We start from the raw sequence: 27,789 nt of genomic DNA on the forward strand, positions 1-27,789 counted from the left end.
AAACAGTACAGACAATCTGCCAGTAACTAAAATCAGTCCTTGGTATTCATGTGTTTTTAGACTCTTGGTTCATGCCTTTGTATGGAAGAACTTTTCCGAAAAAATAAAAAGGTGTCAGAGAGAGAGAGAGAGAGAGAGAGAGAGAGAGAGAGAGAGGGGGGGTGGGGGTGGGGTGGGGGTGGGGTGGACGGGAAAATGAGGGTGGGTAGAATGATAGAGGGCAGGAAGAACGTTACTTTTCCTTTAGACAAGGTTAATTCAGTTGAGAAGTGGGGGATATATGGTATGGAAGACGCAGATGCTGCTTTTCCTTTAGCCAAGTTTGATTAAGTGTTGTTCAAGTCAATTATTTGTTTTTAGTTTCTACGTAGGAGTTACAGTAGGATATCTTTGTTTACGAATGTCATGGTTCTGAGCGGCGATGCATATCTTCAATATACGTATATAGTACCATACACAGAAACCACGCTTTTCTGCGGAATGATTAAAGAATAAAGATAAAATATTATATTACCTCAGGAACACGATATGCTAAACAATTCATATGAAGGTAATTCGACTTGTACAAATATGCGGGAAACACGATACGAAATTGGTTCTGAGCACGGGTGCTAAAATTGATACGGTACTTTATAGCAGCGGGGATTTTATCATTCATTATGTGAATGTCCATATACTACATGGAGCTAATTTGACGTTTACAAATGTAAGGGAAACCCTGTGGGGGCTGGAGTTGTTGGTGAGGTTGATTGGCGGATTGTACCGTCTTACAAGGTGTCCGCTTTATTTGGTTATCGTATCTAGAGGGTGATCGTCCTCTGTGTTGTTGCCTGGATCAAGCAAATATTACTATAAAGTGTGAAACTTATGGATGGAATAAATAGAGATTGGAGCAGATATATAGAACAGAACGACACGAGCCCCCGTATGTGAAATACAACAATTTAATCAATTACATAAACAACTGTGATAATACGTTACATTGGAAGATACACTTCTCTTTTGAAATAGATCATTCACCGAATTTCAAACATAAATATACTTATATAAATAGCCGATCTCTTTTAAAAGATAGAATTGGTTCATCACATAACCGAGTGAACAATCAAAGCCATTACCTTGTACAACTTCATAACCTGCTTATTTCCGGTTCACTCCAACTTGACTGTGGCTTTTCGTCTTGGTCCTTTCGCTTTTTTTCTTCTCCAAACGCTCTATTGTATCGCCTCATTTGTCCCTCAATTTTGTGTCGGTAGGTGGATAGGTAAGTACGTAGATACTTGGATAAGTAGGCACATGGATGCGTCATTGGAGCTATTTCCCCTTTCAAAATAAACAGAGAAGCAACGTAAATCTTCTCTCAGATATCCTACTGGGAATAGATCATTACTCCCCATTCGTTATGTCAGCTATCGTCCTATCGTAATTCAAACAGATACCAAAGGCTATCTGGTCAAGTCAAAAATAGCAGACCATAAACAAACCTAGTTTCATAAGATTAATGTACTTCCTAACGGCTATTTCATCACTGACTCACATTAACATCACACGAGACATAACAGTTCAGTTCTCGCCTCAATTACTCAAATGAATAAATGAAGCATATTACATCGTTAACTACCTTATTTTCAGCGAATACTCACATTCAAGTCTTTAGCATGCATGAAATCTCACTTCATGGCTTAACAATGCTAATTTCAGTCAATACGCACTCAATTCTTTATCATACGTGAAATCATCTAAGATTGGAGAATTCACACAGATTCTCGTAACTCATATCAACTAAAGTAATGCATGAAATTCTTAGAATACCCTGATTCCTATAACAATCAAGATATATTTTACCTAGGCACATACAAACACAGATGTATAAGTTAGTTGTTCATACGGGCGCAAGAATTCATATCGTACTTCATAGCACTTGTCCAAATATCTTCTAAGGAACACGAAACACAAGAACTTCATGATATTCGTTGATTTCTGTACATTTACAGACTATACTATATTTATTATTATGTTGTAGAGAAACACAAATCTAGTGGCTGGTTTTCAGTATGGATGCAATACTTCGAGTGGTATTACAATCCCCATTTTAGTAGGTGCTACATGATAGAGTAAAAGCGCTTCGCGAGATTCCTTGATTGATCATGGACGCAGAATTTGAAATAACTTAGGAATAATTTTGACTAGTGCTAGATAATGCCTTTAATAGTTTAATTTCCTGGTGAGATTGTTATTATCGCTGATATAAATGATCATATTCCACATATTATGGGTACAGGATTAAAATAAATAAATAAATAAATAAATAAATAAATAAATAAATAAACAATCGTGAATTTATATGGCTAAAGAGATCTTCTAAAATCTGTATGCAAGACTTTGCAAAAGTTTTAACATTCTGAAACCAGTGGGGTTCGTTCGATGTGAGGGTGGTGTAAGGAAGCATCGAGTATTTTGAAAAGCTCCTAAATTTCACCTGAATTTTGAGCAGGCACAATACGCTCTGTAAGGTGCGGTTGCTTTATCGAAATGAGAGAGAGAGAGAGAGAGAGAGAGAGGTGTTCGCTTTAGCCGTGAGAAAAAAAGAAGAAAAATCGCTTTACATTACAGTACTTTGTGAACAAGCAATATTGTTATTTCACTAAACTTGAAGAGACAAGGGTAACATTTATTAGTTCTTTTGTTGTTGTTTGTTCAAAGTGTTCATAAAGGGAAATTACTCTTGAATTGGTTCCCAGCGGGGAAGTTTGGCAGTTTGTTCTCACCTTGGACTTCCGGTTTTTGTTACGGATGAGCACTGCAAGACACTTGCAAATTAGCGGACAATTTGAACTGTGTGTTCTGTTTAGCTAAAATAGATCATGATATTTTCCATCAGACTCCCAGTTTTGCGAAAAATTAAAGAAGACCACACGAACAAAAGCCATAGCTTCATTTTAATCGAGCATCTAGTCAACGATCTGGTTTGATGTAATAGTATTAGTGGCCCTTGTCTTAGATTTTCGTGAATAAGCACCTGTTACATTTAGTCCTACATGTAAGACATAGCACATGTTGATTTTGTTTAAATATCAGCGTCAAGTCATACATGTCGGACTACCGTTACATTGATATCAGATCATCTGCGAACTACTCGTTGGTTGAGGTTAAAAACTAAGAAAATTTTAATGTATCTTTAGAAAAGTTAACATGCACAACTAGATATAAAAAAATGGAGCATATATATTGTTTATGTTCATCATTCCATGGACTCTTTCGCAGACGAGTGACTGAAAATTGATAAAAATGCATTTCAGTAGCAAATACACAGAATTAACCTTACTGCTATAGTATTTTCACACCATCCCATTTATTTGTACCCTTTTCCGATTTTATAAACAGAACAAGACGGATATAAAAAATGCACAAAAGTTAGTAATTTGATTTATTGATTTATACTGATTGTTGCCAGGGGGTCCAAAACACTGTCAACTTGTTGACGTTTCAAATCAGACAAGTGTCTTTAGCAACAAGGTCGCCATATTTACTTAAGCCAGCCCATGTTTTCAAGCAAAAGATGTGATGTATTTCAGCATCTTTCAAAATCACAATAATTATGCAAAGTTTGGATTTACATCTCTTTGAACACATATATACAAGAGTTCCATCTAAATTTTTTTTTCAATTTATCTTACATATATTAAAACTAGAGATCGCAAATATTTAATACAGACACACTGCTTTGACTGAAATAGACTATTCTGGAACCAGATATGGACAGCAACCAGTCTGTTTGCTTCTTATATCGAGAGCTTCCATTTGCGTTGAAATGCCAGTATTTTGACAGTATTATGGAACCCTTGATGCCAGTTAGGTTATGAACTATAATTAGTGAATGAAATGACTAAGTTCTGTGCATTTTGTATATCCTTGATGCTTTTCTTTTTTAAAATCAGTAGGGGGTACAAACAAATGGGAGGGTTTGTTAATACTGTAGACTCAGTTGGTATAAAACATGACTTTTCTGATGAAAAGAAAAATCATTTTGAATGTATTGAGGATTAATTTTCATAAATGCCTGCCTTTTTAATACATTTTCACTCTAATGGAGAAAACATAACATGAAGTTTTGAACCTTTATTATAATGTTAATGATTCTATTCATTTGTTGCCCACTGGTTTTAAGGTGATTATTGTTTTAAATAACTAAAAAGCTATTATGAATAACAGTTGTCATTTATTATAATATTGACACAAGTAAAGAAATGGTACATTACAATCTCCCAGATGCAGAACTTGTAATGGATTAAAACGTTTTAAATGATCAGTTGATGAAATCAATTTTCATGTCACTGCTATTTTTCTGTGATTACATTTCAATTTTCAGTAATGGGAAACTACTCTTTGTGTATTATGACTTGGTTTTTAAAAGCTTGATTTTGGCAGGAATACATTTATGTTTTAAATTAAAAAAGTCATTATAGTTTCAATGTAGTCATGGAATAAGATATTTTGATTGATCAATGGTTAAAATCGGTTTTACCTGGCGGTGCTGTTTCTGTGATGACAACATGTTCTGATAAGAGGAAACTACTTTTAAGACATTTTGACCTGGAGTTTTAAAAGTCACATTTTTTCATAAGTATTTTTTTTTTACATTAATAATATCAAAACAATTAAGAGAAATTACTATGAAGTTAAAAGTAGCCTGTACATTTTTGTTTGGTGTGTGAAATATCAGTGATAAATACATATTTAAAAAAATTAGTTAAACTATTGTTACTTTTGATATAGTGCCATTTTTCATGTAAGAAACATATGCACAGGCACAAATATCTAATGAATATTAACGAATTATTTTCAGAACTTAGTCATATGTCAGTGCTGTTTACAATGAAGTAACACAAAACCACCCAAATGATGGTTTTAAACTTAGCATCCAGGGAACACAATTAGATTCTGATTTAAAGTTACATCGCTTATTTTTATCATTCTACTTGTAGCCAAGTTTTATGTGACAATTTCAGTTTCATTTAACGTGATTGAAAGAGGAAAATCCTTGTGTGCCAAGTCCCTGTTCTCCAAAATAAAAACTGAAAACAGCAACTGGTGTCCTAATATTGTACGAGCTATAACTTGATGTGTTTACAGAAATTAAGCTAAAAAAATCAATTTCTGCTCCAGTTGCCTAAGTGGTTAGGGCATCCACCTTGAATGTGGGAGGTTGTGAGTTTGAACCTTGGCCAAGACAGGCCAACGACTTTAAAATGGTATTAGCAGCTGCCTTGCTTGTTGCTCAGCATTAAGATGATAGCATTAGAAGTGGTCTGCCTGGTGTTAGGAGAATGTGACTGGGTAGGACATGATGTTACATGTCTGAGGCATGATGCCCCAGTGCTAGATATCACTATGAACTGCCACACTGCAGACATCATAGTAATATGACTGAAACACTGTTAAAGCTATGTTAAAAATCGAACACACACACACACACACACACACACACACAAGAAATCAGCTGTTGTCAATCCAAATTAAATGCCTTGACAGTGTCTCACTTTTTCAGTCACATCCTTTGTCTCAGGTTCAAGATCAGAACCAAAGATAACATAAGTCATTGGTCTGTTCCGTTATTGAGACTGTCACATTTTAATTCCTGTATTTAGCTTGATTAAATTTTATCCAGGTCCACTCATTTTCATGCAGTACTTAAGTCCTTAGCTCATATGTCAAGGTCATTAGTAGGGAAAAGGTTTCAGGACAGGTATATCAAGTGCCTTTATGGTACTCTTGTTTAATTACAGTTTATGGACTCTTCAGATGAATTTATTAGCCCAGAGTATGGCAGTGATATAGAATTAGAGGATGAAGACTGGGGAAAGCCCACTAGCTATAGTTATTCAGATGGCCAGATACAGATTCCTGTGACCAGCAGTTATGTTCTTCAACAATGTAATGAATCTAGAAGTACCAAAACAACAAGCAGTGATAGAACTAGTGCAGGAATAAAGCATCCTAGAACCATTCTTCATATTGACATAGACTGTTTCTATGCTCAGGTGGAAATGATTAGAAACCCTGAACTCAGGGACAAACCACTAGGTATAGTATGCTGTACATACAAATTATTTCACAAGCATGAAAATGAGTTAATGAAAAATTGGCATACACAGATTTAATAACAAAGGAGCTATACAATATCAGTATTGTCTTTGAGGATATTGATAGAGGTTATTTTCTTTTCCTAAGTTAATACTGGATATATTTCATGTATGGTGTGGTTCTCATGGATTCTTCCTCCACAAAATATACTTGCTGCCATGTACAGCCTGTCAAGTGCTGAAAATTGGTGTTAAACCCATGACAACAACAACAGCAGAATCATCATATGGTAAAAAAAATCATATTTTGATGTGTTGCAAAGCCAGGAGTTAAAATGTCTTGTTTTTTGTACCAAAAGATGAAATATATCCTGTATTTACACAGGAAAAGAAAATTTTCTTGTTATTGTATATCATACTTACCCCAGAATTGAAGCTTAGAAGATTGAACTCATTCTTCAAAACTCCATCTTCACTGCCCTTTTCCTAAATTCACCCCCTTTAATTGGCTGATCAAACAAATATCAGTGAATTAAGAGATTGGTGGGATTGGGGTGATCTAATCTGTGGTAGCATATTACATTTTAGTCACTTTGTAATCTAATGTAGCATAAAGCTAGTTCTGTAGTACATCATAACATGTTTATCATTTTTGTTGAGTGCTAAAGTAGTTAGGAGGAATAATTTTATAGATATGTAAACATTGGTGTCAGAGTTTTTCAGAAAAAAATACTTTTTTGTCTGAAAGTTAATGCAGTTTACAATTAAGCCAATAATTTTCTATAGTTCACACTAAAGTATATAATGAATAAATAATGTTTTGTTCCTGTTAATTCCAGATATATTTTTATCTTGGTGATCCCCCCACCCCGCACCATATTAAAATGAGTGGCAAAAAGAAAGTTTTCTTTTTATTATCTTCCAGTTTTGCTCCTGAATTGAACCTTCAAATATTGAACTCTCTTCAAGACACTACCCTGACTTCTCTTTTCCTAACATTACCTGTCATATAAATATCAGTGACTCGAGAGAGGTTAAAAAAATTGCCAATAGAATTTAATCCAATTTCACAGAAAACATTCTGCTTTGAAAACATGTTTACATGATGTCAATTTACCATGAGATATGGCTGCCATTACTAAAAGAGAAAAAGTTTCTCCAAAACCACTGAATTTGACTAAATTTGATCGAATGCTTTCTGGCATGAACACCTTAAGGTCATCCATTGTCTAATATGGCTGCTGTTACTATTAATAGAAATATCTTTGAATGACTTATGAAAACCATTGACCAAACTTGACAGAAAGTATATTGGCATGTTTTTAAAAATGATGTTCATCCACCATCAAATTTGACTGTTGTTACTAGAAATCTTTGAATAATGCTGAGTAGAAGTTGATGAAACTTGACAGGAAACTGTCTGATTTGAAGACTCTTAAATTGACTGCTTCTCCAAAACTGCTGAATAGAATTTGATGAATTTAATAAAGAGCATGAGGACCTTTAACAAAAGATGCTGATCTGGCAAAAAAATATCTGTCTTGCTGTTGGTAAAAAAATTTTAAAAGCTTTTCTGAAACTGCTGATCAGGATTTGACCCAATTTTGCAGAAAGCATTTTGGTATTTAGGACTCTCAGATGTTCATAAATATAATGCTGATTCAGTTATGGTTGCTGTAGCTAAAGAGGAAGAGCCTTTCATTGGATACTTCTCAAAAAACATTCAACAGAATTTGACTAAATTGGATAGAAAGTTTCTAGCTTGAAAGCCTTTCAGATTTACACAAATGATGCCATTGCATGTCAGATTAAGTTGCCATTACTGGAAGATGAAAAATGTTGAACAGAATTTAGCCAACTTTGACACAAAGCATCCTGATATAGATGCCTTGCTTTATTGTACAAATGATGATGGTGTAAGATCAGATTTGGATGAAGGTACAGGAATGAGGACAACCATGAAAAACTAGGCCAACTATGAAAAACTAAGTCAACCATGAAAAAAGTAGGGCAACCATGAAAATGGTGTCTTAATAAGATATGAAATCAACAGCATTGTAGTAATGTCAACATAAAATATCCTATCAGGGCTCAGGAAACAAAGTGCCTAAGAATTAATTCCTGGGATGAGTAAGTTGCTGGAGATACCAGCCCCTTTTCAAGTATTCATCTCTGGGATGGGTTGGTTGCGAGAGTTATTCACCCCTGTCCTCATTATACTCAACACAGTACACTTCTCCACTAACTGCTTATGCTTCTACCAAAGAAGCACATGCAAGCTTGATTCTGAAATTAGTCAAAATCATGAAAATATTTTGTTCTAATACATGACACTTTAAATAAACATATAATAAGAAATAAAATTTATAGCTCAAGAAATGGCAGTTGCACACATATTGCTTGATTTCATAGTGGTATTCATGCTTACAGTGAAACTTTCCGTAATATAGATGTCATAATTTTCCTGTTCAGCAAGCTATTAAACCTCTTTATAGTTAGATATCAGAGTATTAAGATATAGATAATCTCAAAATTGTTTGATTTTATTATTTTTGTCTAGTCAGACATAATTGATACGCTTGCCCCAGATCTCCTGCATTTTCAAGATTGTACAGCTTGATTAATACACTGTTACGCCAAAGTAAAGATGCCAGCAGATGTTTATGTAAGTCTGTAATTACTTTTCCCCAAGAAAATCTCAGTAACTTGTATTTGAAAGATTTCCAATCATCTCAGTTTCCACCAACGTTTGTACTAAATGCTCCATTTTGGTCAAACCTTCATTTGAGAACTACATACAGATGCCATGAAAAGGAAGATGGCTGATTGGCCAAAACAATTGGAACCTTTTTAAGTCATTAGCCCAGCTAGGTTTGGACCAATCAGCTGTTGTCTTAACATTATCTGCTTTATGACTATATTACTGCAGCATGCATTGTTTGACAGTTGCTGGGAAATTGTCTGAGACATCTAAAATACTCATTTCAAATGTAAGTTGGCAACATTTGTTCTTGTGACTAGCAATTATATATTTATAGAAATATCTGCTGCCATCTTGCCTTTGGCAAGACAGTGTATCAATAAAGCTTCAGTTTTGAAAATACTAGGACACACTGTCCAACCAGAACAAAATAAGAATCAAAAACATTTTTGACAATCTCTCCTCATTGGTTTAACTCAGAGATGTGTGATAGCTAAGCTTGTTGAAAGGAAAACCTCCACATCAGAATGATGACTAAATTGCAGAAACGTGTCACAGTAAACGTGATTATCATTAAGAGATCAAGGTAAGATATTACCACAAAATATTCTGATAATATTCACCCATTTTTGTATTGAACACATGTCCGCTACCTGTGGAAATAATAAAGCAAAAACAAAACAAATATTTTCCTTTGTGACATGTTGTAGATGGATCAGATGTAAGTAAATTAAGTAAAAGGTTTTTTGGTGTACATCAAATGTTGAACATTTATGCTTGTTAAGGGTAGAAAATTCGCTCAGGTTTATTCTCAAGGTGAGAATCTGCATCTACTCAGCCCAGGGACAAATATGTATTAAAGGCTACTAACCACGATTTTGTAGCCAGATAAGTGATCTCTGGTGTCATCTTTAGCCTATTGCTTGATGAAGGGTTGGTCTGTTAAACCAGGTTTCACTGTGTTCAGTTTCTTATTTTAAAATAAGCTTTTTTCAAAATGGTTGAGCTTTTTGGCTCGTTTTGAATTTCAGGAATTCAGCAGAAATATCTCTTGGTGACATGCAATTACAAAGCCAGGGAGTTGGGAATCACTAAGATGATGAGTGTTAAGGATGCCAAAGAGAAATGTCCAAATATGGTTCTCGTCAATGGGGAAGATCTTACTCACTATCGCCAGATGTCATACCAAATATCGGGTATACAATTATTCATATAATACTATCCTTTATAAGTTTTCCTTCAGATTTTACTTTGACCAAGTTTTTCCATCTAGTATTACAACTAAATAAAGGAAAGGCAGGATTGAATCTAAGCTGTTTATGTGTGATTGATGACCTACTCAAACATGAACAATTCATTTTCTTGGAGCATTCTTGTAATATTAGTACAAATGTCACATGCATCATGTTCCTGGTTGTGAATTCTGATGTGCATTATGGAGATGGATATTTGACTGACAGAGGTTGATGGCTTAGCTACACTGGTAATGTTGTTGATGGTTTAACACCATTTTTCAGCACACAGTAGGCTATAAGTGGCAGCCAGAATAACTGGCAGAGAAAGAACCTGGGAATACCCCAGTAAGAACCACAGACCTCCAGGAAGCTACTGGCAAGCTTTCTCACATATCCACAGTGGCCAATTCTGACACTCGAAACCATGTGGGCAGCAGACGTTAGATGGCAGTGATCAGTAAATTTGAGCACTTTAGACCACTCGACCACCTGGGGTCCCAGACTGATGATATTGCTTCATGTATGTGAATTAACATTTAGCACATTGATAAACAGAAGCCAGTCACACCAGTTGCAAACTAGCATCTTCACAAGAGATGGTTTTTAAGCATGCTGTTGATATTTTCATGATTAATAAATCAAATTGATACTATCCTACTATTATGTATATTTAATTTAATTGTTTGTCTATTAGTTTTAAATTTGTTTTATTATTTCATGACATGTTACTGCATTGTAACATTGTTTATTGGGATTGACCTTGTCCGAAATTGAGTTCATTTCTGCTTGACCTGATTGATTTTTTTCAATTTTTTTATTATTTCATTTATGTAAACAACTAAAAATAGCTTCATTATACTCTATGTGTTTGAGCAAATTATTATTCAGGTAAACAAGAAGTGGTAAATATGTTGATCGGGGTCAGGGTTTTGGAGATTCCCATGTGAATTTTATTGGTTATTGTGTTGTAAGTAAACAAGACTCATTAAGGTCATTCTAGAAGGCTATTTTCCATTAGGTAATGGTTGTTTTTAGAAAATGCTAATGTGACCTGAGGTCAATCAGAGAACTATATTATGTTGTGACTGTAGGGATTTTACCAGTCATGCATTAACATACAGCACTTTAGGTATTATGTTGTGACCAGTTTGGGCTGAATATTATTTTCTTCAAATTATTGAATTCAAGTGATTATTTTCTCTGGAAATACAAACGTCCTGTGACAAAATTCATGGATAAAGACATTCATTGGAATTTATACTGAATTCAAACCTGGAATAATATTTCTGTGATTCAACGAGAGACTTTTGACACATCAGCACATCACTGACCATAATAGACATGTCAGCGCCTGCAATTTTGGATCTCATGGGGACTGGAGCTGAGTTTCATTCAGGACTTGTTATTACTAGGACTTGTGTTTTTAATTCTTGGATTACAATTTGGATTTAATTTGCAATACTGTAAGTTCTTTTTTCTCATTTTTCACTTTGTATTCTAGGAAAATAAATTATCTGTTAAATTTTACAAAGTTTGTTGTCTTCACTCTTTTCTGTTACTTATTTTAAGAGCATGGACTTGTAACACTACTAAATATGTTTACAGAGGTTTCCCTCACTTTATGTTGTCTACCAAAAGAATCAAACAAAATAAAGTTTTGGAAAGAAATTTTTATAAGGTCGACTAGATTTTTAGATCAATAAATCAGATCTGGTCAGATATGTGCAAAAAAATAACAAGACATCTGATCGGTACATTGATTCCTTTCATGTGCTGCCAATGTTTCATCAATATATAATTGCAATAAGTACCTTTGCTATAATGATACACATATTGATACAAGTGGTGACAAATCGATGCAAAACGATACTTACTTTATGTAAGTTTTTTAAATCTTCAGCAGCCATAAAAAATTGTATTAGTCATTTGCCTTATTGTCTTATTATTCTTTAACCCTTTACCTCATAGAGCAAAGTTACTAAGTGCAGTGCACTGTAAATAGAACACCTGTTATTTATTCGACTCCATACGCATAGGCCTGTCTGTTAACTGTTAAGCAATGTAGTGTATGTTACATTAAACAGCAATTTTAACCATTTTACAATTTTGGTACACACATATTATGTGTGGGAAAATTTAAGAGTAAAGTCCGATCGTTATAGCTGTGTAATTAGTTTTCATGGAAGAATTTTTTATGTGATTTAAAATCTTGAGAGAACTCGTTCACCATCAAGTCAGTGAAGCCGTGTGATCAGCCGTAGCTGCCATTTCTCATGCTCAAAATTTGCACGTTTTTTTGTCCACGTCTTCATCACTAAGTCTTCTGAATTTGATAATTTATAAACACTAATTGCTGCCTACATCAATATCAGAGCCTTTACCTAAGTTATTGAAGCGTTCATAGTTGTGATCGTGAAAACTTTGTAAGTACTGAATGAAATCCGTGACCTCCATTTTGGAGAGTGGAGAATACAACCCAGTTACTTTAAATAGCAGATTTTGACCAGAGCATAAACAGTGACCACGTGATCTGACGTAATGGTCATTCGCAGAAATGACTGTAGTATCTAATGGGGGTTTTCTCCGATGGTGGTGCTTCGAAAACCTGCTTAAAATGGCTGATGTTTACAGCAGGTGTCAAAAGGCACTTCCATGTGATTGGAGTAGAGGCGTCAGAAGGCGCTTCCATGTGAATGGAGTAGAGGCATCCAAAGGCGCTTGCATGAGGTAAAGGGTTAAATTGAGAATTCGTCTGAGACAGCTGTTGCAGGCACGTGTACCCATTTTTGTTAGTTAAAATGAAAAGGACAACACTCATTGACCATCTAAAAATTAACACCAGGTGACATGGTTTGTAATATGGCCCCACACAATTCCATGGTCATTATTTTATTGCAACAGTTTGTTTGACATAAAGTTGTCAAGAGACAATTGCCTATTGAAAAGTTGAAATTTTTGCTGACACCATGTGGCATCAGCATAGAGTAGCCACTTACTAGCCAGACTAGCAAACTTGAACGCCTTTGCATCACATCATAGCTGCATCAGAATCAATGCAGGTCAATCACCCTTTCAGCAAATGTATTAATTCAAGAGTAATAATGTATCTTTTATACAGAATTCCTGACAAGATATTCACCCAAAGTTGAACGCCTTGGCTTTGATGAGAACTTCATTGATATCACAGACATGGTGCAACAGCGAATTCACCTTGGAAACTATATCCCAGAAATAAAAGGCCATGTATATGGAAAAGATGGCACCTCTGCCTCAATAGGTAGTATGTATAAATAAACATCTGTTCTGTACTGTACACCTTTATATGTGTGCTATTATTTCTCCACTGAATACATTACCTAACTACATTTACATTAAGAATTTAACTTTCACTTCCTCCAAAATCCAGCCTTCCCCATAGATGAAAATTCTTTCCCATCTAATATACTATGTAGACCACAATAATAGCATCAATGCAAAGACATTCTTCATAGATACCATAATTACCTCCCCTGTCTCAGCAAGGCGGCTACCTATATACTAGATATTTATCAGTTTCAGCTTTCACTTTGTAATATCGTATTTGTCACTTCTCAAAATCTGCTTGGTTTCCCTGGAAACATTAGTCATCTTCTTACAAAGTATTATTGCTTTATAATTTTCTACCTGCTTCAAGCATCTGCAGCTGTATATTTTAATTTTCTTCTGGTTTTTGTTGTTGCTCTTTTGTGTACCTAGTCACAAACAATACCTTTTGTTGCTTTTTTGGTCTCACTTTTGAAGTGTAGTTGAGACATAACAATCATTTGTTCAGTGGCACAGCCATTGTTGTAGGTGTCCATGTTAACTTTTTGCATTTGACCCAGTTTCTCCAAGTTTTTTATATACACTCATGAAACTTGATGAGTGTGTTCGTCTTGGAGGACACTACTTACCATGGGCAAAAGTAGGTCACAGCAACCTATGATTCATGCTCCATGGATTATATTGAGCTTTTTCATTTATCACTGTTGTATGCTGTATGTTCAGTCATGAAACTGGATAGGTGGGTTCATATTGGAGGCTACTACCCACTATGGCCAAAACAGTGACCTACTTTTCATGTTCCAGTAATTATGTTAGCTTTTTGCATTAGATGGGTTTCTGTGACACTGTTGTATGTGCAGTCAAGAAACTTGATGTGATGCTTGTCTTGGAAGATTTTACTCACCATGGTCAAAAGGAGGTCACAGTGACCTAATTTTTATGTTACAGTAATTATGCTAAATTTTTGTACTTAGCTCAGTTTCTTTGACACTGTTTTATGTACAGACCCAGAAGCAGGTGATTTGACTGAATATGCCTTTCATTTGATCACCACTCCAGTGGCCTAGTGGTTAGAGCATCTGCCTTGAATGCAGGAGGTCATGGGTTTGACCCTGACTGAGTCATACCAAAGACTTATGAATTGGTAATAACAGCTGCTTCACAAGGTGTTCAGCATTAAGAGGTTAGTGTTAGGACTGATTGGCCTGGTGTCAGGATAATGTCACTAGTGGGACATGCTACGTGTCTGCATCATGATACCCTAGTGTTTGATATCACTATAAAACTGCCACACTGCAGACATCATAGTGATATAAGTGAAGAATTGTTAAAGCTATGTTAAAAAACCCAAATCACACACACACACACACACACACACACATGCCTTTCATTTACACTTCATTTGCAATCATTTTTCATTTCCTTTGCATTGCATTTACATTTTTTTTATGTTTTCTTTTTAGCTGTCATCTCTGAGCTTTAATTTTCAGTCTCAGAAATTAATTCTGATTTTACATTTATTGCTTCCATTCATCATTTCCTTTCATTGATGTTCATTTGAAATGCATGTACCAAAGTCATGATTTCCATTTTTAGTAGTATTCAGTGGAGGTAAGTATTGCTTTTATATGTTATGATAAATATAACTTCAACTGCAATAATTGTAAAAATATAGTTGTTGTGTATTTGTCAGTCGATTTTATTTTTTATTAGTTTCGTTCATTTCAAAATTGTACAGATACAACTATCAGTAATGATTTTATCACATTAGTGATGGTTGCCAAAATAGTTTCTTATCTTGTAGTTGTGAACAGTTTTCAGTATAAAGTGACTTGGATTAATCATCATGCAAAACAGTTTTTGACCATCACAATTTAACAGCAGCTGAAAATATATGTAATATATGTAAATAGATTTTAAAATCCATTCATGAAACACATTCACATTTTATTTAATTTGTACTAGCTCCTCTGGTCATAAAGCTTATGCGATGGCCTTTCATCTGGTATCCATTAATACAAGTATGTTATTTCTACTTCTCCCAACATATTGGATTGCCTTAAAACTTCGCAAACACATTCGTCACTAGGTCTAGTTGATCATAAGTGAAAATAGTGGAAATCCATTATGACTGCTATGGTGACCATCTGGATATTCTTGTTGACACGGAGCTTTCACTAACAGATATCATGTGAAGTTTAGAAGGCCGTAGACAATAATGGCACCCATATGCTATCCAATATGGTCACCAGGGTGTCCACTTTGAAAATGTGTTTATTACTACTGGTCCTGATTGGGATGGTCATACTGACATAGAGTTTTTCCTCAGACTTCTTATGCCATCTAGTTGGTCCTTAATAAATAGTGCTGACATGAAATTGAATGTCTACCATGGCAACGATGTTAATGCTTGTTATGGCTACTTCACATGAACGGATGGCTACATCAACATGAGTTTTTTTTACTTTTGGTTGGTCCTAAATGAAAATGGTGGCCATCATATATCCAGTAGAGCCACTACAGTGCCCATCTTGAAAATTGTATCACTACTTCTTTGGAATGGATCTTCATATCTGCATTGGGGTTTTACTAAAAAGACTTTTATGATGTCTGGTTAGTCCTGTATGAACTTAGTGCCGATCTTACATCCATCATGGTCACCTTAAAAATCATACATTGCTGTTCCTCCCTAATAAATCATCATATCAACATGAGGTTTTCACTAAAAGCAGGGAACAGCAAATCCACTTGCTTCATGCCTGGGACAAGTTCAAATTCAGCTTGGACAGGTTCTGGCTTGCAAGGTAAATTGAGAGAGAGAGGTCATGTTTAGTTTGGAAGAAGGAAAGTGGTTTTGCAAACAAATTCCAGTTATCTACACTAAGTACTGTTAAACATGGGGCTGGCAGCCTAAACAGCAGTGGGGATATCTCTATCACCACTTGACTGCTCTCTTTCATGAATGACCTTCAACTGCAGTCAGAGTAAACATAAAATGGCAGAAACTCCCTGATTTTCATTATTACTTAATCATAACATTAATTGCAACACATTTATGTCCTAGTGGCTGAAGTAAGTGTCCTGTAAACAGGATATTTTGCTCTGATTGATGTCGCTAAAAGTACGTGATCTTTATCCCCATTTAGAGTTAACGAAGCTGCTATTGTAGTTAATTTTAAACATTCACCTTGACAACATTATTTATATAAAGGAAGAAAAAAATTCTATATCAAAGTTGAATTGAGGACTATCTTATTGTTTTGTTTGACTTGGGATAAGCATGGACATTTTAGGTCCTGTTCATGATTGCATCATTGCACAAGCTATGATCACATTTCAGACAACGTGTATTGCTGTTCACATCATGGTTTCACTTGAATGCTGATTTGTGTTTTAACATTATTTAAAGTTTAGAGTTTTTCAATCTTAACTTCACAGTTTATGCTTTATTTTAAGGTGAGAAAATTTATAATAGGTGTTATACCTATTGTTGCTTTGGGTTTAATGTCATTTCTCAGTGCAGCATAGGCTATACATGGTGTCCAGTATAACTGGTGGAGGAAGAACCCTGGTAAGAATCACACCCCCATGGGAAGCTGCTGGCAAGCTTTCTCACAAATTCATATTGGCTGATCCCAAGATTCAAACCCAAAGAGACGGGTTAAATGGCAGTGATCAGGAAAGGCCATTCAGGTACCCAAGACATAGTTTTTTTATAATGATGCATCAGTATTAACAAAAGGTCATTTTAACTTAAACTGAGTTTTTATTCTCTTATTTAGGCATGTTAGAAAAATAATTCTCTATTACACATTGTTGTTCGATAAGAAAATTCCACTCTCGGGATAAAAACTTTGCCTCAGACAATAAGTAAAGCATTAAGCCTGATTTTGCCTGAGACACTTAGCAAACCTTAAGGCTGATTTTGCCTCGGGTACTTAGCAAAGCAGTGTCTGATTTTGCCTCAAACACTTAGCAAAGCCTTCAGCATTAAGCAAAAGTCTGATCCTTAGATGGAATATTCCTTTCCTACACTGATGCATATAAAGGATTCTATTGTTTGTCCACGACATGGAACTGAAACGGGCTGTAGGAGACACCTCTATATCAGTGTTTCCCAGAGTGTGGTATTTGTACCACTGGTGGTACATGAAAGAATTTCATGGGGTACATGGTAGAAAGTAAATCAGTAAAATTAGCACAAAAAACCACTATGGCGCTGATGTCCCAAAATTAGTATTATAAGTTTGGGAAACACTGCTCTATATGAAATAAATGACACCTGCTCCTGGGTCCCTTCTGTTGTATCTAGGTTCTTTTTAAATGTCTGTATAAACTATTTTCTGCCTGTAATGAACAAATTTAAGTGTCTCCATTGGAGTCAGGTTTTAATTTAACTTGTATTACTTCCCTTGACACTGTTTCTAACATTAAAAGATGATAGTATTTCTCATCTCATATGGTTTCTAGTACATCTTAGATATACATGTACACTCCAGTTCTTCAAAAAACATCTCCCTCCCCCCAAAACTTGAGATCTTGGAAATCCTAATAAGGTCACACATTCACTTATTTTACCTTGCTGGAGTTTTCCTTTTCCTGAATCATGTACCACTGTCACAAATTAAAATTAACTGTAATGGAAAAGGGGGGGGGATGTCTGTTTTTGCTTTCAAAAACAAATCCCATCTTGTCTTCGTAAGTAATATGGAATCTTGGTTCTCCCTTTAGCTAAATGTAGTATCTGGGAGGGCTGGATTTGCAAGGTAGTAGTAGTTCTCCTAGGATATTATGATTGAGTAAGTATTCTTGAAGAATGATATTTTACTAGGAAAAATTGGTTTTTAATTGGAGTTTCTTCTATGAAGATTGGGTGAGTGGGATCATATTTGGTAGGGTGTTTCACGAGCATGACACGAAAATGGTGCAAACAGCTCCAGATAAGGATTTATCACTATATTCATTACTTTACTTCCAGCTTCAAAATTTAATGTGTAACATTTTGTCTAGCATTTCTCAAAAGATGCAGTCTGCAGTGCCTTCTTCCAGTTGTTAGGGCATTATTCATGTTCCCAGCACAAGTCCAATATTTTTTGGTGGTCATATGATTGGTAGGTACATTATCAGACTGAAATAAAAGAACTATTGGACAAAATGTTTGTATTACCAGATAATACATGTGCCAGTCTGTAATGTTGCTTTGCTTCTTGACAATGGCATGTACGATTCAGTTAATATGCAGTGAATTACAAAGCAGTTATGCATTTTAAATAAGCACATTGTAACATGAATTCTGCAATTTTAAAAGAAATATCATTATTAAGTAATTTGTATGCATATTAATACATATATGTAGTTTATATGGAGTACTGGTAATCCTCATTTCCAGATATACTTCATACAGCCTTTTGTTTCCAGATTTAAGTCGAGAAAGCTGCAAATGTGGCTGCCACACTCGACTTGCTGTTGGGTCTCAAATAGCAGATGACATAAGAGACTCATTATTCCATGAATTGGGCATCACTTGTTGCGGAGGGATTTCCTACAACAAGCTTCTGTCCAAGTTGGTAGCAGGAACTCACAAACCAAATCAGCAGACGACACTGTTTCCTGAACAGACACAAGAGCTGTTGAAAAGCTTGAAACATTTTCGCCAGATTCCAGGTGAGTAGGTTTTGAACAAACTTGAATGAAGTTACATGGTGGTTTTGTCATTGTTATACTGGACTGAATTAAATGTAAACCTTTTATTTAAGTCAGATCAAATTTTCGTGTTAATGTTGTTTTACATATCTTATTTTTAGTTTGTCCTGTGTAATTATGTCATCTCAAAGAGAGGGTGATATATTGGTTTTGCGCTGTTTGAGTATCACACTTAAATTATGAGCAAGTTGTTTCAAAAACTATCAAACCAAACTATGCCAGATTGGATATTTTTAATACTAAAAGTAGGTCCCAAGATCCAGTTAAGTTCTGGTGACTTATTTTCAAGGTCTCAGAAGGCAGTATTTTGTGTAAGTAAAGCTAGGAGAGGGAAGACATGTTTCGGCTTTAAAAAGAAAACTAATCTCTTCTTTAGATTTTTTCTCTTTTTTTCAGACAAGAAATTGCTTCTATGTAACAATTGTCATTTAACAAATGACATTACCAAAATTTCAAATTTTTCACACAGATCATTTTTTCTTTCATTTTTACCATGTGTCTGTAGGTGTAGGGTGGAATAGCTGTAAGATCCTGGAGGCCATGAATATAAATTCAGTGAGAGAAGTTCAGTCTGCATCGCTGGAGAACTTAGAAAAAGAGCTGGGAAAGCCATTGGCAATGACAATCAAACAGCTGTGTGATGGTATAGATGACACACCTGTACACCCATATGGACTACCGCAGGTGCATTGGCCATGTAAAATAAACATTAAAACTGGATGTTGCATAGTCTTGCTCACAAATGAAATTCATGCAGAAAGTTAAACACCATTCTCCAGAAGAATAGTATTTTGTTATTAACCCTTTACCTCATGTGAGTGCCTTTGGACGCCTCTACACCATTCCTATGGAAACACTTTTGGATGCCTTTACCACATTCCCATAGAAGAGCCAATGGATGCATCTACACCATTCTCCTAGCACATTTGGCTGCTTGCTGAAAACATCAGCCATTTTAAGCTGGTTTTCATTGTGCCACATTTTGGGAAAATCCTGTATTAAATAGTGTGATTGCAATTTATGTGATCTCAATGTATGTGAATTCGAAAAACGCAATATAGTGAAAAATGTTAAAAAGATTGCTACTATTGAGATTATTCTCTCATACGAATAGATAGTGCCAACATTGCAGGCAAACATTACCCACAATGCCCAGCTCTTACGCCCCCACTATTCTGTTTATTTTGGCCTCAATACTGCATATGTATGTACATGTAAAAATTGTTTGTTGCAATTTTGGAACGTTATTATTGATGGGATCTAAAAGATGAGCAAGTGAAAGTCCGAAGAGACCAAAGAATGCTATTTCTTTACAGGTTAGACTTTTAGTAGTGAAAGAGTATGAAGCTGGTCAGAGTATCGCCATGATAAAGCATGCTTTTAACCTTAGTGAAAGTACATATAGAACAATACATGAGAGTGCTGAAAAAGTAAAAGCAAGCATGAAAGATGGAATCTCCCTTTTGAACCACAAAAGTTGCTATACCTGACCAACATAATGGACAGGATGGAAAGGATGTTGGCAACATGGCTTGATGAACACTACTGTTGAATGCAGCTTTCATTTTTTAATTACACGTACATATGCTCTATTGATTAAAATTCATAATTTCATGTTTTTATTTTATTTTTCCTATGTTTCAAGTTTGTTTCCCTATGCTTTTCATGAAATCTTTTATTCTTTTTTTTATTTTAATCTACTTTGCAGAAGCATCCCCTAATTTTAACATAGTGAATTTATATGGAGAAAACGATCTCAATTTACACAAATCTGAAATTATGCATGCTCTTCAAAAACGTAACCCTCGCGTAAATCGTGATCACGCTGTACTACATTCATTGATGTGAATGACCATTATGTCAGATCATGTGGTCACTGTTTAAGCTCTAGTCATAATCTGCTATTTTAAAGTAACTGGGTCTGGTTCTCCACTCTCAATATCGTGGCTATGGATTTTTTTAGTACTTTTTGGAGTTTGCACAGTTAGAATTACTACTGTGAAAGCTTCAATAACTTAGTTAAAGGCTCTGATTTTGACATAGGGAACACTGTTCAAGTTTTTATAATTTATCAGATTCAGATGATTTAGTGATGTAGATGAGAAATGGCAGCTATTTGTGGTCACATGGCTTCACTGACTTGATGGTGAATGAGTTCTCTCAAGATTTTAAAGCACATAAATAGTTCTTCCGTGAAAAATAATTACACAGCTATAATGATAGATTTTGCTCTTACTTTTTTCTATTCATGGTAGATGTGTACCAAAAATGTAAAATGGTTACAACTGATGTTGAACATAACATACACTACACTGTTGTAACAGTTAACAGGCAGGCCTATATGTATGGAGTCAAATAGGTAACAGGTGTTCTGTTTATAGCACACTACACTGTGTAACTTTGGTACATGTATATCAGCTGCCTACAAAGCCATACACTCTATGAGGTAAAGGGTTAAATGAGTTTAATAAATTTAATGTTTGATGGTATTAAATGAGTTTAATAAATATAATGTTTGATGTTATTAAATGAGTTTAATAAATTTATTGTTTGAAAATTAAGTCAAGATATCAAATTTAATGTTTGATGAAACTTAGTTTAAGATAATAAATTTAATGTTTGATGAAAATTAAGGTGATAATAAATTTAATGTTTGAAAATGAAGTTAAGATGGTTTTCATGGAAAAAATGAAAAGACTTTTAATTGTTTATTGATATCATTATGTGAGATTACTATGGATTGTGTCTTAAAATTGTTATGAAAGGAGATTATGATGCCTAGAAATGTTAATTTATGAGCTAAATGGGATAAAATACCAGGATCCATCATTTGAACTAAAAGCAGGATTAATTTTTGAGCTTTTTCTAACAGTGTGCAAAAGTGCATGTATGTTTGTGTAACACGATGCAGTTACAACTTCACTCAAGACTGAGACAAAACTTAAAACAAAGTGGTTTGAATAGATGGTTTTAGAATTTATAAATATGAAAGATTATGGGATGAAGGCAGTAAGTGGTAAGTGAGAACAATATAAAGACATGTGGCTGAACTGTTAATAATTAGTTTTAAAAATTGTTTAGTGAATGTTTACAAAAGGATAAATGTCACAAAACATTTACAGGATCTAGTCTAGGGTGTGTGATTGTATGATTCATGCCAATTTCCTAAAATGTTATGCTGAAAAATCGGTCAAATTCAGGTAAATTTTGCATTATATTTTCAAGCTTTACCTTTATTTCTTCATAAACTTTTGTCAAAATTCAGAAAATTCTAACTTTATTAAAATGGAACAGGGAATATCCCTGTTCTATTTTTAATTCTAAAGTACAAAGTTTATCTTTCTGAGCATCACCTAAAGACTACCTAACTTTACCACTTGCAGTTTTGCATTATTTGCGAAGGAATACAATATAACAAGAAATTTAACTTTTGTTTTATCCTTTTAGACTATGAGTGATGAAGACTCATTCCGAAAATTGGCTTCTGTATCAGAAGCAAAGGAGAAAATCAGAGAACTTTTGCATAGTCTTCTCAAGAGGTAACCATGTGTTTTGGAGTTCTGTAAGAGGTAACCACGTTTTTAGAGGTCTGTAAGGGGTCAACAATGTTTTTGGAGGGCTGTAAGAGGTAAACCATATTTTTGAAGGGCTGTAAGAGGTAGATGACGTGTGAAGGGCTATAATTGGTAGACCTTATTTTTTGTGGGCTATGAGAGAAAGACCATGTTTTTGAAGGACTATAAAAGGAAGACTATGTTTTGGAAGGGCTATAAGAGGCAGACCATGTTTTGAAGGGCTATAAGAGGTAGACCATATTTTTGAAGGGCTATAAGAGGTAGACCATATTTTTGAAGGGCTGTAAAAGGTAGACCATGTTTTTGAAGGGCTGTCAGACATAGACCCTGCTTTTGGAGAGCTATAAGAGGTAAACCATGTTTTTGGAGGGCCATTTTCTGCTGTTTATATTGCCTGCAAAGTGTAGCGAGACATGTGTATAATAATTGTATCGTATTTATTGTTTCTGTTGTTGTTATTGTTGTTGTGGTATCAAGCATCCACACTAACATGCATTTAGTTCCATGTCTATTGTACTGTTTCATTAACAGTAATTAACCTTCATGGCTTAATTCACCTTGATCAGCACATTGTGGCTAAAAATGTCACATTGATAATCTCATCAATTGAATCACATAGTTTTATACAGGTACCATTTCTATGATGTTTTTATTTGTAAAGTAGTGAAACTCAGTGCATGAATTTTGGTAAGATCAATCAAAGTCTAGTGACAGTAACCCCCTTTTCTTACTCAAGTGATTGTGTTATGTTTACTTTGATCATACAGAGTTAGAACAAACAAGATAGCGTGCAGATAATATTTTTCAGACACAGATTTGTATTAACATAAAGAAACAGACTTTCAATATCATGTATGATTTTGAAAATGTATTTATTAATCTGTTTTAGTAATAGGTCCTGTAGAATGGTCTCACAGAAATGTAACACCAACACCAATTAGCCAAAATTGTAATTTTCTTCTTCAGATACTAGAGAATATCTATTACCCCATTAACACTAATATCTATTACCTCATTAACACTAACATATATTACCCCATTAACACTAATATCTATTACCTCATTAACACTAATATATATTACCTCATTAACACTAATATATATTACCTTATTAACACTGATATATATATTACCCCATTAACACTAATATCCATTACCCCATTAACACTAATATTTATTACCCCATTAACACTAATATCTATTGCCTTATTAACACTAATATCTATTACCTCATTAGCACTAATATCTATTACCTCATTAACACTAATATATATTATCCCATTAACACTAATATATATTACCTCATTAACACTAATATCTATTACCTCATTAACACTAATATATATTACCTCATGAACACTAATATCTATTACTCCTTTAACACTAATATCTATTACCTCATTAACACTGATATCTATTACCTCATTAACACTAATATCTATTACCTCATTAACACTAATATATATTACCTTATTAACACTGATATATATATTACCCCATTAACACTAATATCTATTACCCCATTAACACTAATATTTATTACCCCATTAACACTAATATCTATTGCCTTATTAACACTAATATCTATTACCTCATTAGCACTAATATCTATTACCTCATTAACACTAATATATATTATCCCATTAACACTAATATATATTACCTCATTAACACTAATATCTATTACCTCATTAACACTAATATATATTACCTCATGAACACTAATATCTATTACTCCTTTAACACTAATATCTATTACCTCATTAACACTGATATCTATTACCTCATTAACACTAATATCTATTACCTCATTAACACTAATATATATTACCTTATTAACACTGATATATATATTACCCCATTAACACTAATATCTATTACCCCATTAACACTAATATTTATTACCCCATTAACACTAATATCTATTGCCTTATTAACACTAATATCTATTACCTCATTAGCACTAATATCTATTACCTCATTAACACTAATATATATTATCCCATTAACACTAATATATATTACCTCATTAACACTAATATCTATTACCTCATTAACACTAATATATATTACCTCATGAACACTAATATCTATTACTCCTTTAACACTAATATCTATTACCTCATTAACACTAATATATATTACCTCATTAACACTAATATCTATTACCTCATTAACACTAATATAAATTACCTCATTAACACTAATATCTATTACCCCATTAACACTAATATTTATTACCCGATTAACACTAATATCTATTACCTCATTAACACTAATATCTATTACCTCATTAACACTAATATCTATTACCTCATTAACACTAATATCTATTACCTCATTAACATTAATATATATTACATCATTAACACTAATGTATATTACCTCATTGATATTAATATCTATTACCTCATTAACACTAATATCTGTTACCTCACTAACACAGCCCTTCCAAGGCAAAAACATCTTCACCACTAATGCTGTCACATTTACAGTAAGAATTTTCTTTTCATCAAATGGAAAATGAAACAATTCTGTTAAAAGTGGGTAATCCACATTCATGCTGAAGCTTCCACTGTAATTTTGACAGCAGCATCTGTTGTGTGTATCAATAAACCTCTGCAAGTCGAGGTGTATCATAAAAAAAATGGACTGACTCATTGCTTTAGTGCTCTAATGATTCCATAAATGCCAATACTGTTATCAAGAGTAAAGCAAGGGTTATAACACAAACTAATATACTTACCTCATTTGAATCTGTTCCCTGTTTGCAGATTTCCTTAAACATCAACTGTGCATTTAGTCTAAATGTTTTAAAATGTATATTTAATAATCTGCAGTTATAAACAAGTTACCTCATGGATACCCTCATGGACAGAATGTAGAAACATGCAAATTCATTCACCTAAAATTTACAGGGAAACAATTACAGATTTTAAAAAAAAAATATTTTCTCTTTATGTATTCTTGAAAAGTTAGGATGTATTGAATTCAGTTAGCATTAATGCTGAGATTAGTTTGCAAAAATAATATGTTTGGCATATCTTAATTCCCCACCAGTATTGTCAGCTGCATGACACTTATGCCAAGCATCAGTGCTCTTTTCAAAAGTTATCCCAAGTACAATTGCATAGTTGACAAAATCATATTTGGAGTGGTCAAATATCCTTTGTAAAGATCTTGCAAACATGTGACAGAACCATGATTTCAAACCAGTAGGGGGGCCTCGAGTGGCCGAGTGGTCTAAAGCGCTCACCGTTCCGGATCACTGCCATCTCACCTCTGTCTGCGTATGTTCGAGTCCAAGGCTCGGCTAGCGTGGGTACGTGGGAAAGCCTGCCAGTAGCTTCTCGTGGGTCGGTGGTTCTTTCCTGGGTTTTCCAGGGTTCTTCCTCCACCAGTTATACTGGCCGCCATATATGGCCTATCTTGTGCTGAAAAATGGCATTAAACCCTAGAACAACAACAAAAATCAAAGCAGTAGATTTACAAATTATGTTCAGTAGATTGCTTCTGATACCAGGAAATTTTCTATCGGTATAAATTTTTATGTTCTTCAAGGGAGCTGAAAGCAAAACATGTGCAGTGATAAGAATTCTCTTCATAATGTAATAAACAGCAACTTTATAATCAGAATATGATGGCATTGTTTCAATAATAATTAATTATTACAAGTCACTATGTTATCAATTAATGAAAAAGGAAGAGTTGTTTATCTTGTAGCTCACTGCAATGATTTTTTTAAATACCATCAAATGGTTTTAGTTTCATTCACAAGATCATTGTCTGGTGACCAGTGATGAGTTCCACAGTATTTATTAAACTTTACACAGTAGTTTCCTGGTCCATATGTCCCCCTGAATCACTCTGTATTTTACAAAGAATGGATAATGTCCCCTTTGCATCAGCATTAGCATGTTGTAATGAAAAGACAACTATGCTGAGCCTGAAAAGAAGTTCTACTGTCAGTTTTTCTTGTTACTGAGTTTGTAATATTTCTGACTGCTCTCTGGCAGTCCTCTAAGTTTTATTCACCCCATGGAGGAAGTCCCTCTGTTCCTGAGTCTCATCCTCTTTCTCTTCATGGCTCAAATCTAAAAATCCAGAACTCTGTGGCAAGTTTCACCACTGTAAATAAAGTAAAAATGAAGATTGATTTAGACTTTAAATAAACAATGAACAGAAATAAATAGCATATTTATGTTTTTATGAATAATTTATCCTAACTTTACAATGAATTATCTTGTGACATATTGTTAAATGATATATTTTATCTAGGGATTGAGCTTTATTTATGTGCTTGAAAACCTCAGATAGTTGATGAAATACAAAAGATGCATACATGGGCAACACTCAGTGCAAACTCAGGACTGTACTTAAACTATTTAAGCATTGTTGAACTTTCAGTATTTCAAGCCAGTGGTTTCAGTGCATTGGGAAAATGCACATGTTCTGGAATTTTGCCATGAATTTAACAAAATATTTACAAGTTGCACTTAAATAATCCTACTCAAACATCTTTAACAGTACAGTAACAATTAAACATGACAAAAAATAAAAATACTTGCTCTGGTGCGTCTATTGAAATCATTCATTAAGAGTAGTCTCTCCATCTTATGTCCCCTTCACCAATGGTTGGCTGATTTTCATTGAAGGCTCAGAAGACATCATGACCTTTTATTCCTTTATAACTTATAACACATCAAAAAACAGCCTTCATTTGGCCTTAAACTTCCCAAATTCCAACAATAAGATAATCAAGGTACAGCTTGTTTTGTACATGTCAGCTGTTCTTTAGCAATTCTATACCCTTTTTTCTGCCACCCATCATTGCACTGATCATTGTACTGGTGGAACATTTCCAGTACCAAGTAGACTGGTTCTGGCTGGTTTCTCTAATGTGTTGATAGAACACACACAAATTCCTCGTTAGTTTTTTAAATCAATTTGTTTTATAAAATAAGTATCTTCTAATTATTGAGAGCAGTAGATTCCAACTTTAAAATGGTAGGTGTGGTAGACAGCCTTCAGAACAGCATTTTTGGCCTACCACATGTATAATGATGGCTAGTTTTTCAGTGCATCACAACTGCTTCACTTTGGACATTAAATGCTACTGGTGACTTAAATGCAGTGTTAGGCTGTTAAGTACTATTTTGTCCAAGACCAAAATGCATACTTTGATGAGA

The 27,789-nt window shown here is 34.3% G+C and overlaps 1 protein-coding gene across 4 annotated transcripts in view; it reads left to right on the plus strand.

Annotated features, from left to right (window-relative positions):
* The first annotated feature begins 2,747 nt into the window (after window positions 1-2,747).
* LOC149801036 (DNA polymerase iota-like) overlaps window positions 2,748-27,789 on the plus strand; it is a 37,582-nt gene continuing 12,540 nt past the window's right edge. Inside the window, exons 1-7 of one of the 4 annotated variants that reach the window (XM_089955075.1) lie at window positions 2,748-2,837; window positions 5,787-6,084; window positions 9,816-9,980; window positions 13,138-13,299; window positions 18,741-18,986; window positions 19,531-19,709; window positions 22,473-22,564. In XM_089955075.1, the coding sequence (XP_089811201.1) occupies window positions 5,790-6,084; window positions 9,816-9,980; window positions 13,138-13,299; window positions 18,741-18,986; window positions 19,531-19,709; window positions 22,473-22,564 (1,139 nt within the window). In that variant the 5' untranslated portion in view covers window positions 2,748-2,837; window positions 5,787-5,789. Of the gene's footprint in view, window positions 3,041-5,786; window positions 6,085-9,815; window positions 9,981-13,137; window positions 13,300-18,740; window positions 18,987-19,530; window positions 19,710-22,472; window positions 22,565-27,789 lie in introns of all 4 variants that reach the window. The other 3 variants (XM_089955074.1, XM_089955073.1, XM_089955076.1) reach the window with 3 other exon arrangements.

This window comes from Sinohyriopsis cumingii, chromosome 4 (assembly GCF_028554795.1).
Source record: "Sinohyriopsis cumingii isolate HCF-2022 chromosome 4, ASM2855479v2, whole genome shotgun sequence".
Taxonomy (NCBI): Eukaryota; Metazoa; Mollusca; class Bivalvia; order Unionida; family Unionidae; genus Sinohyriopsis; species Sinohyriopsis cumingii.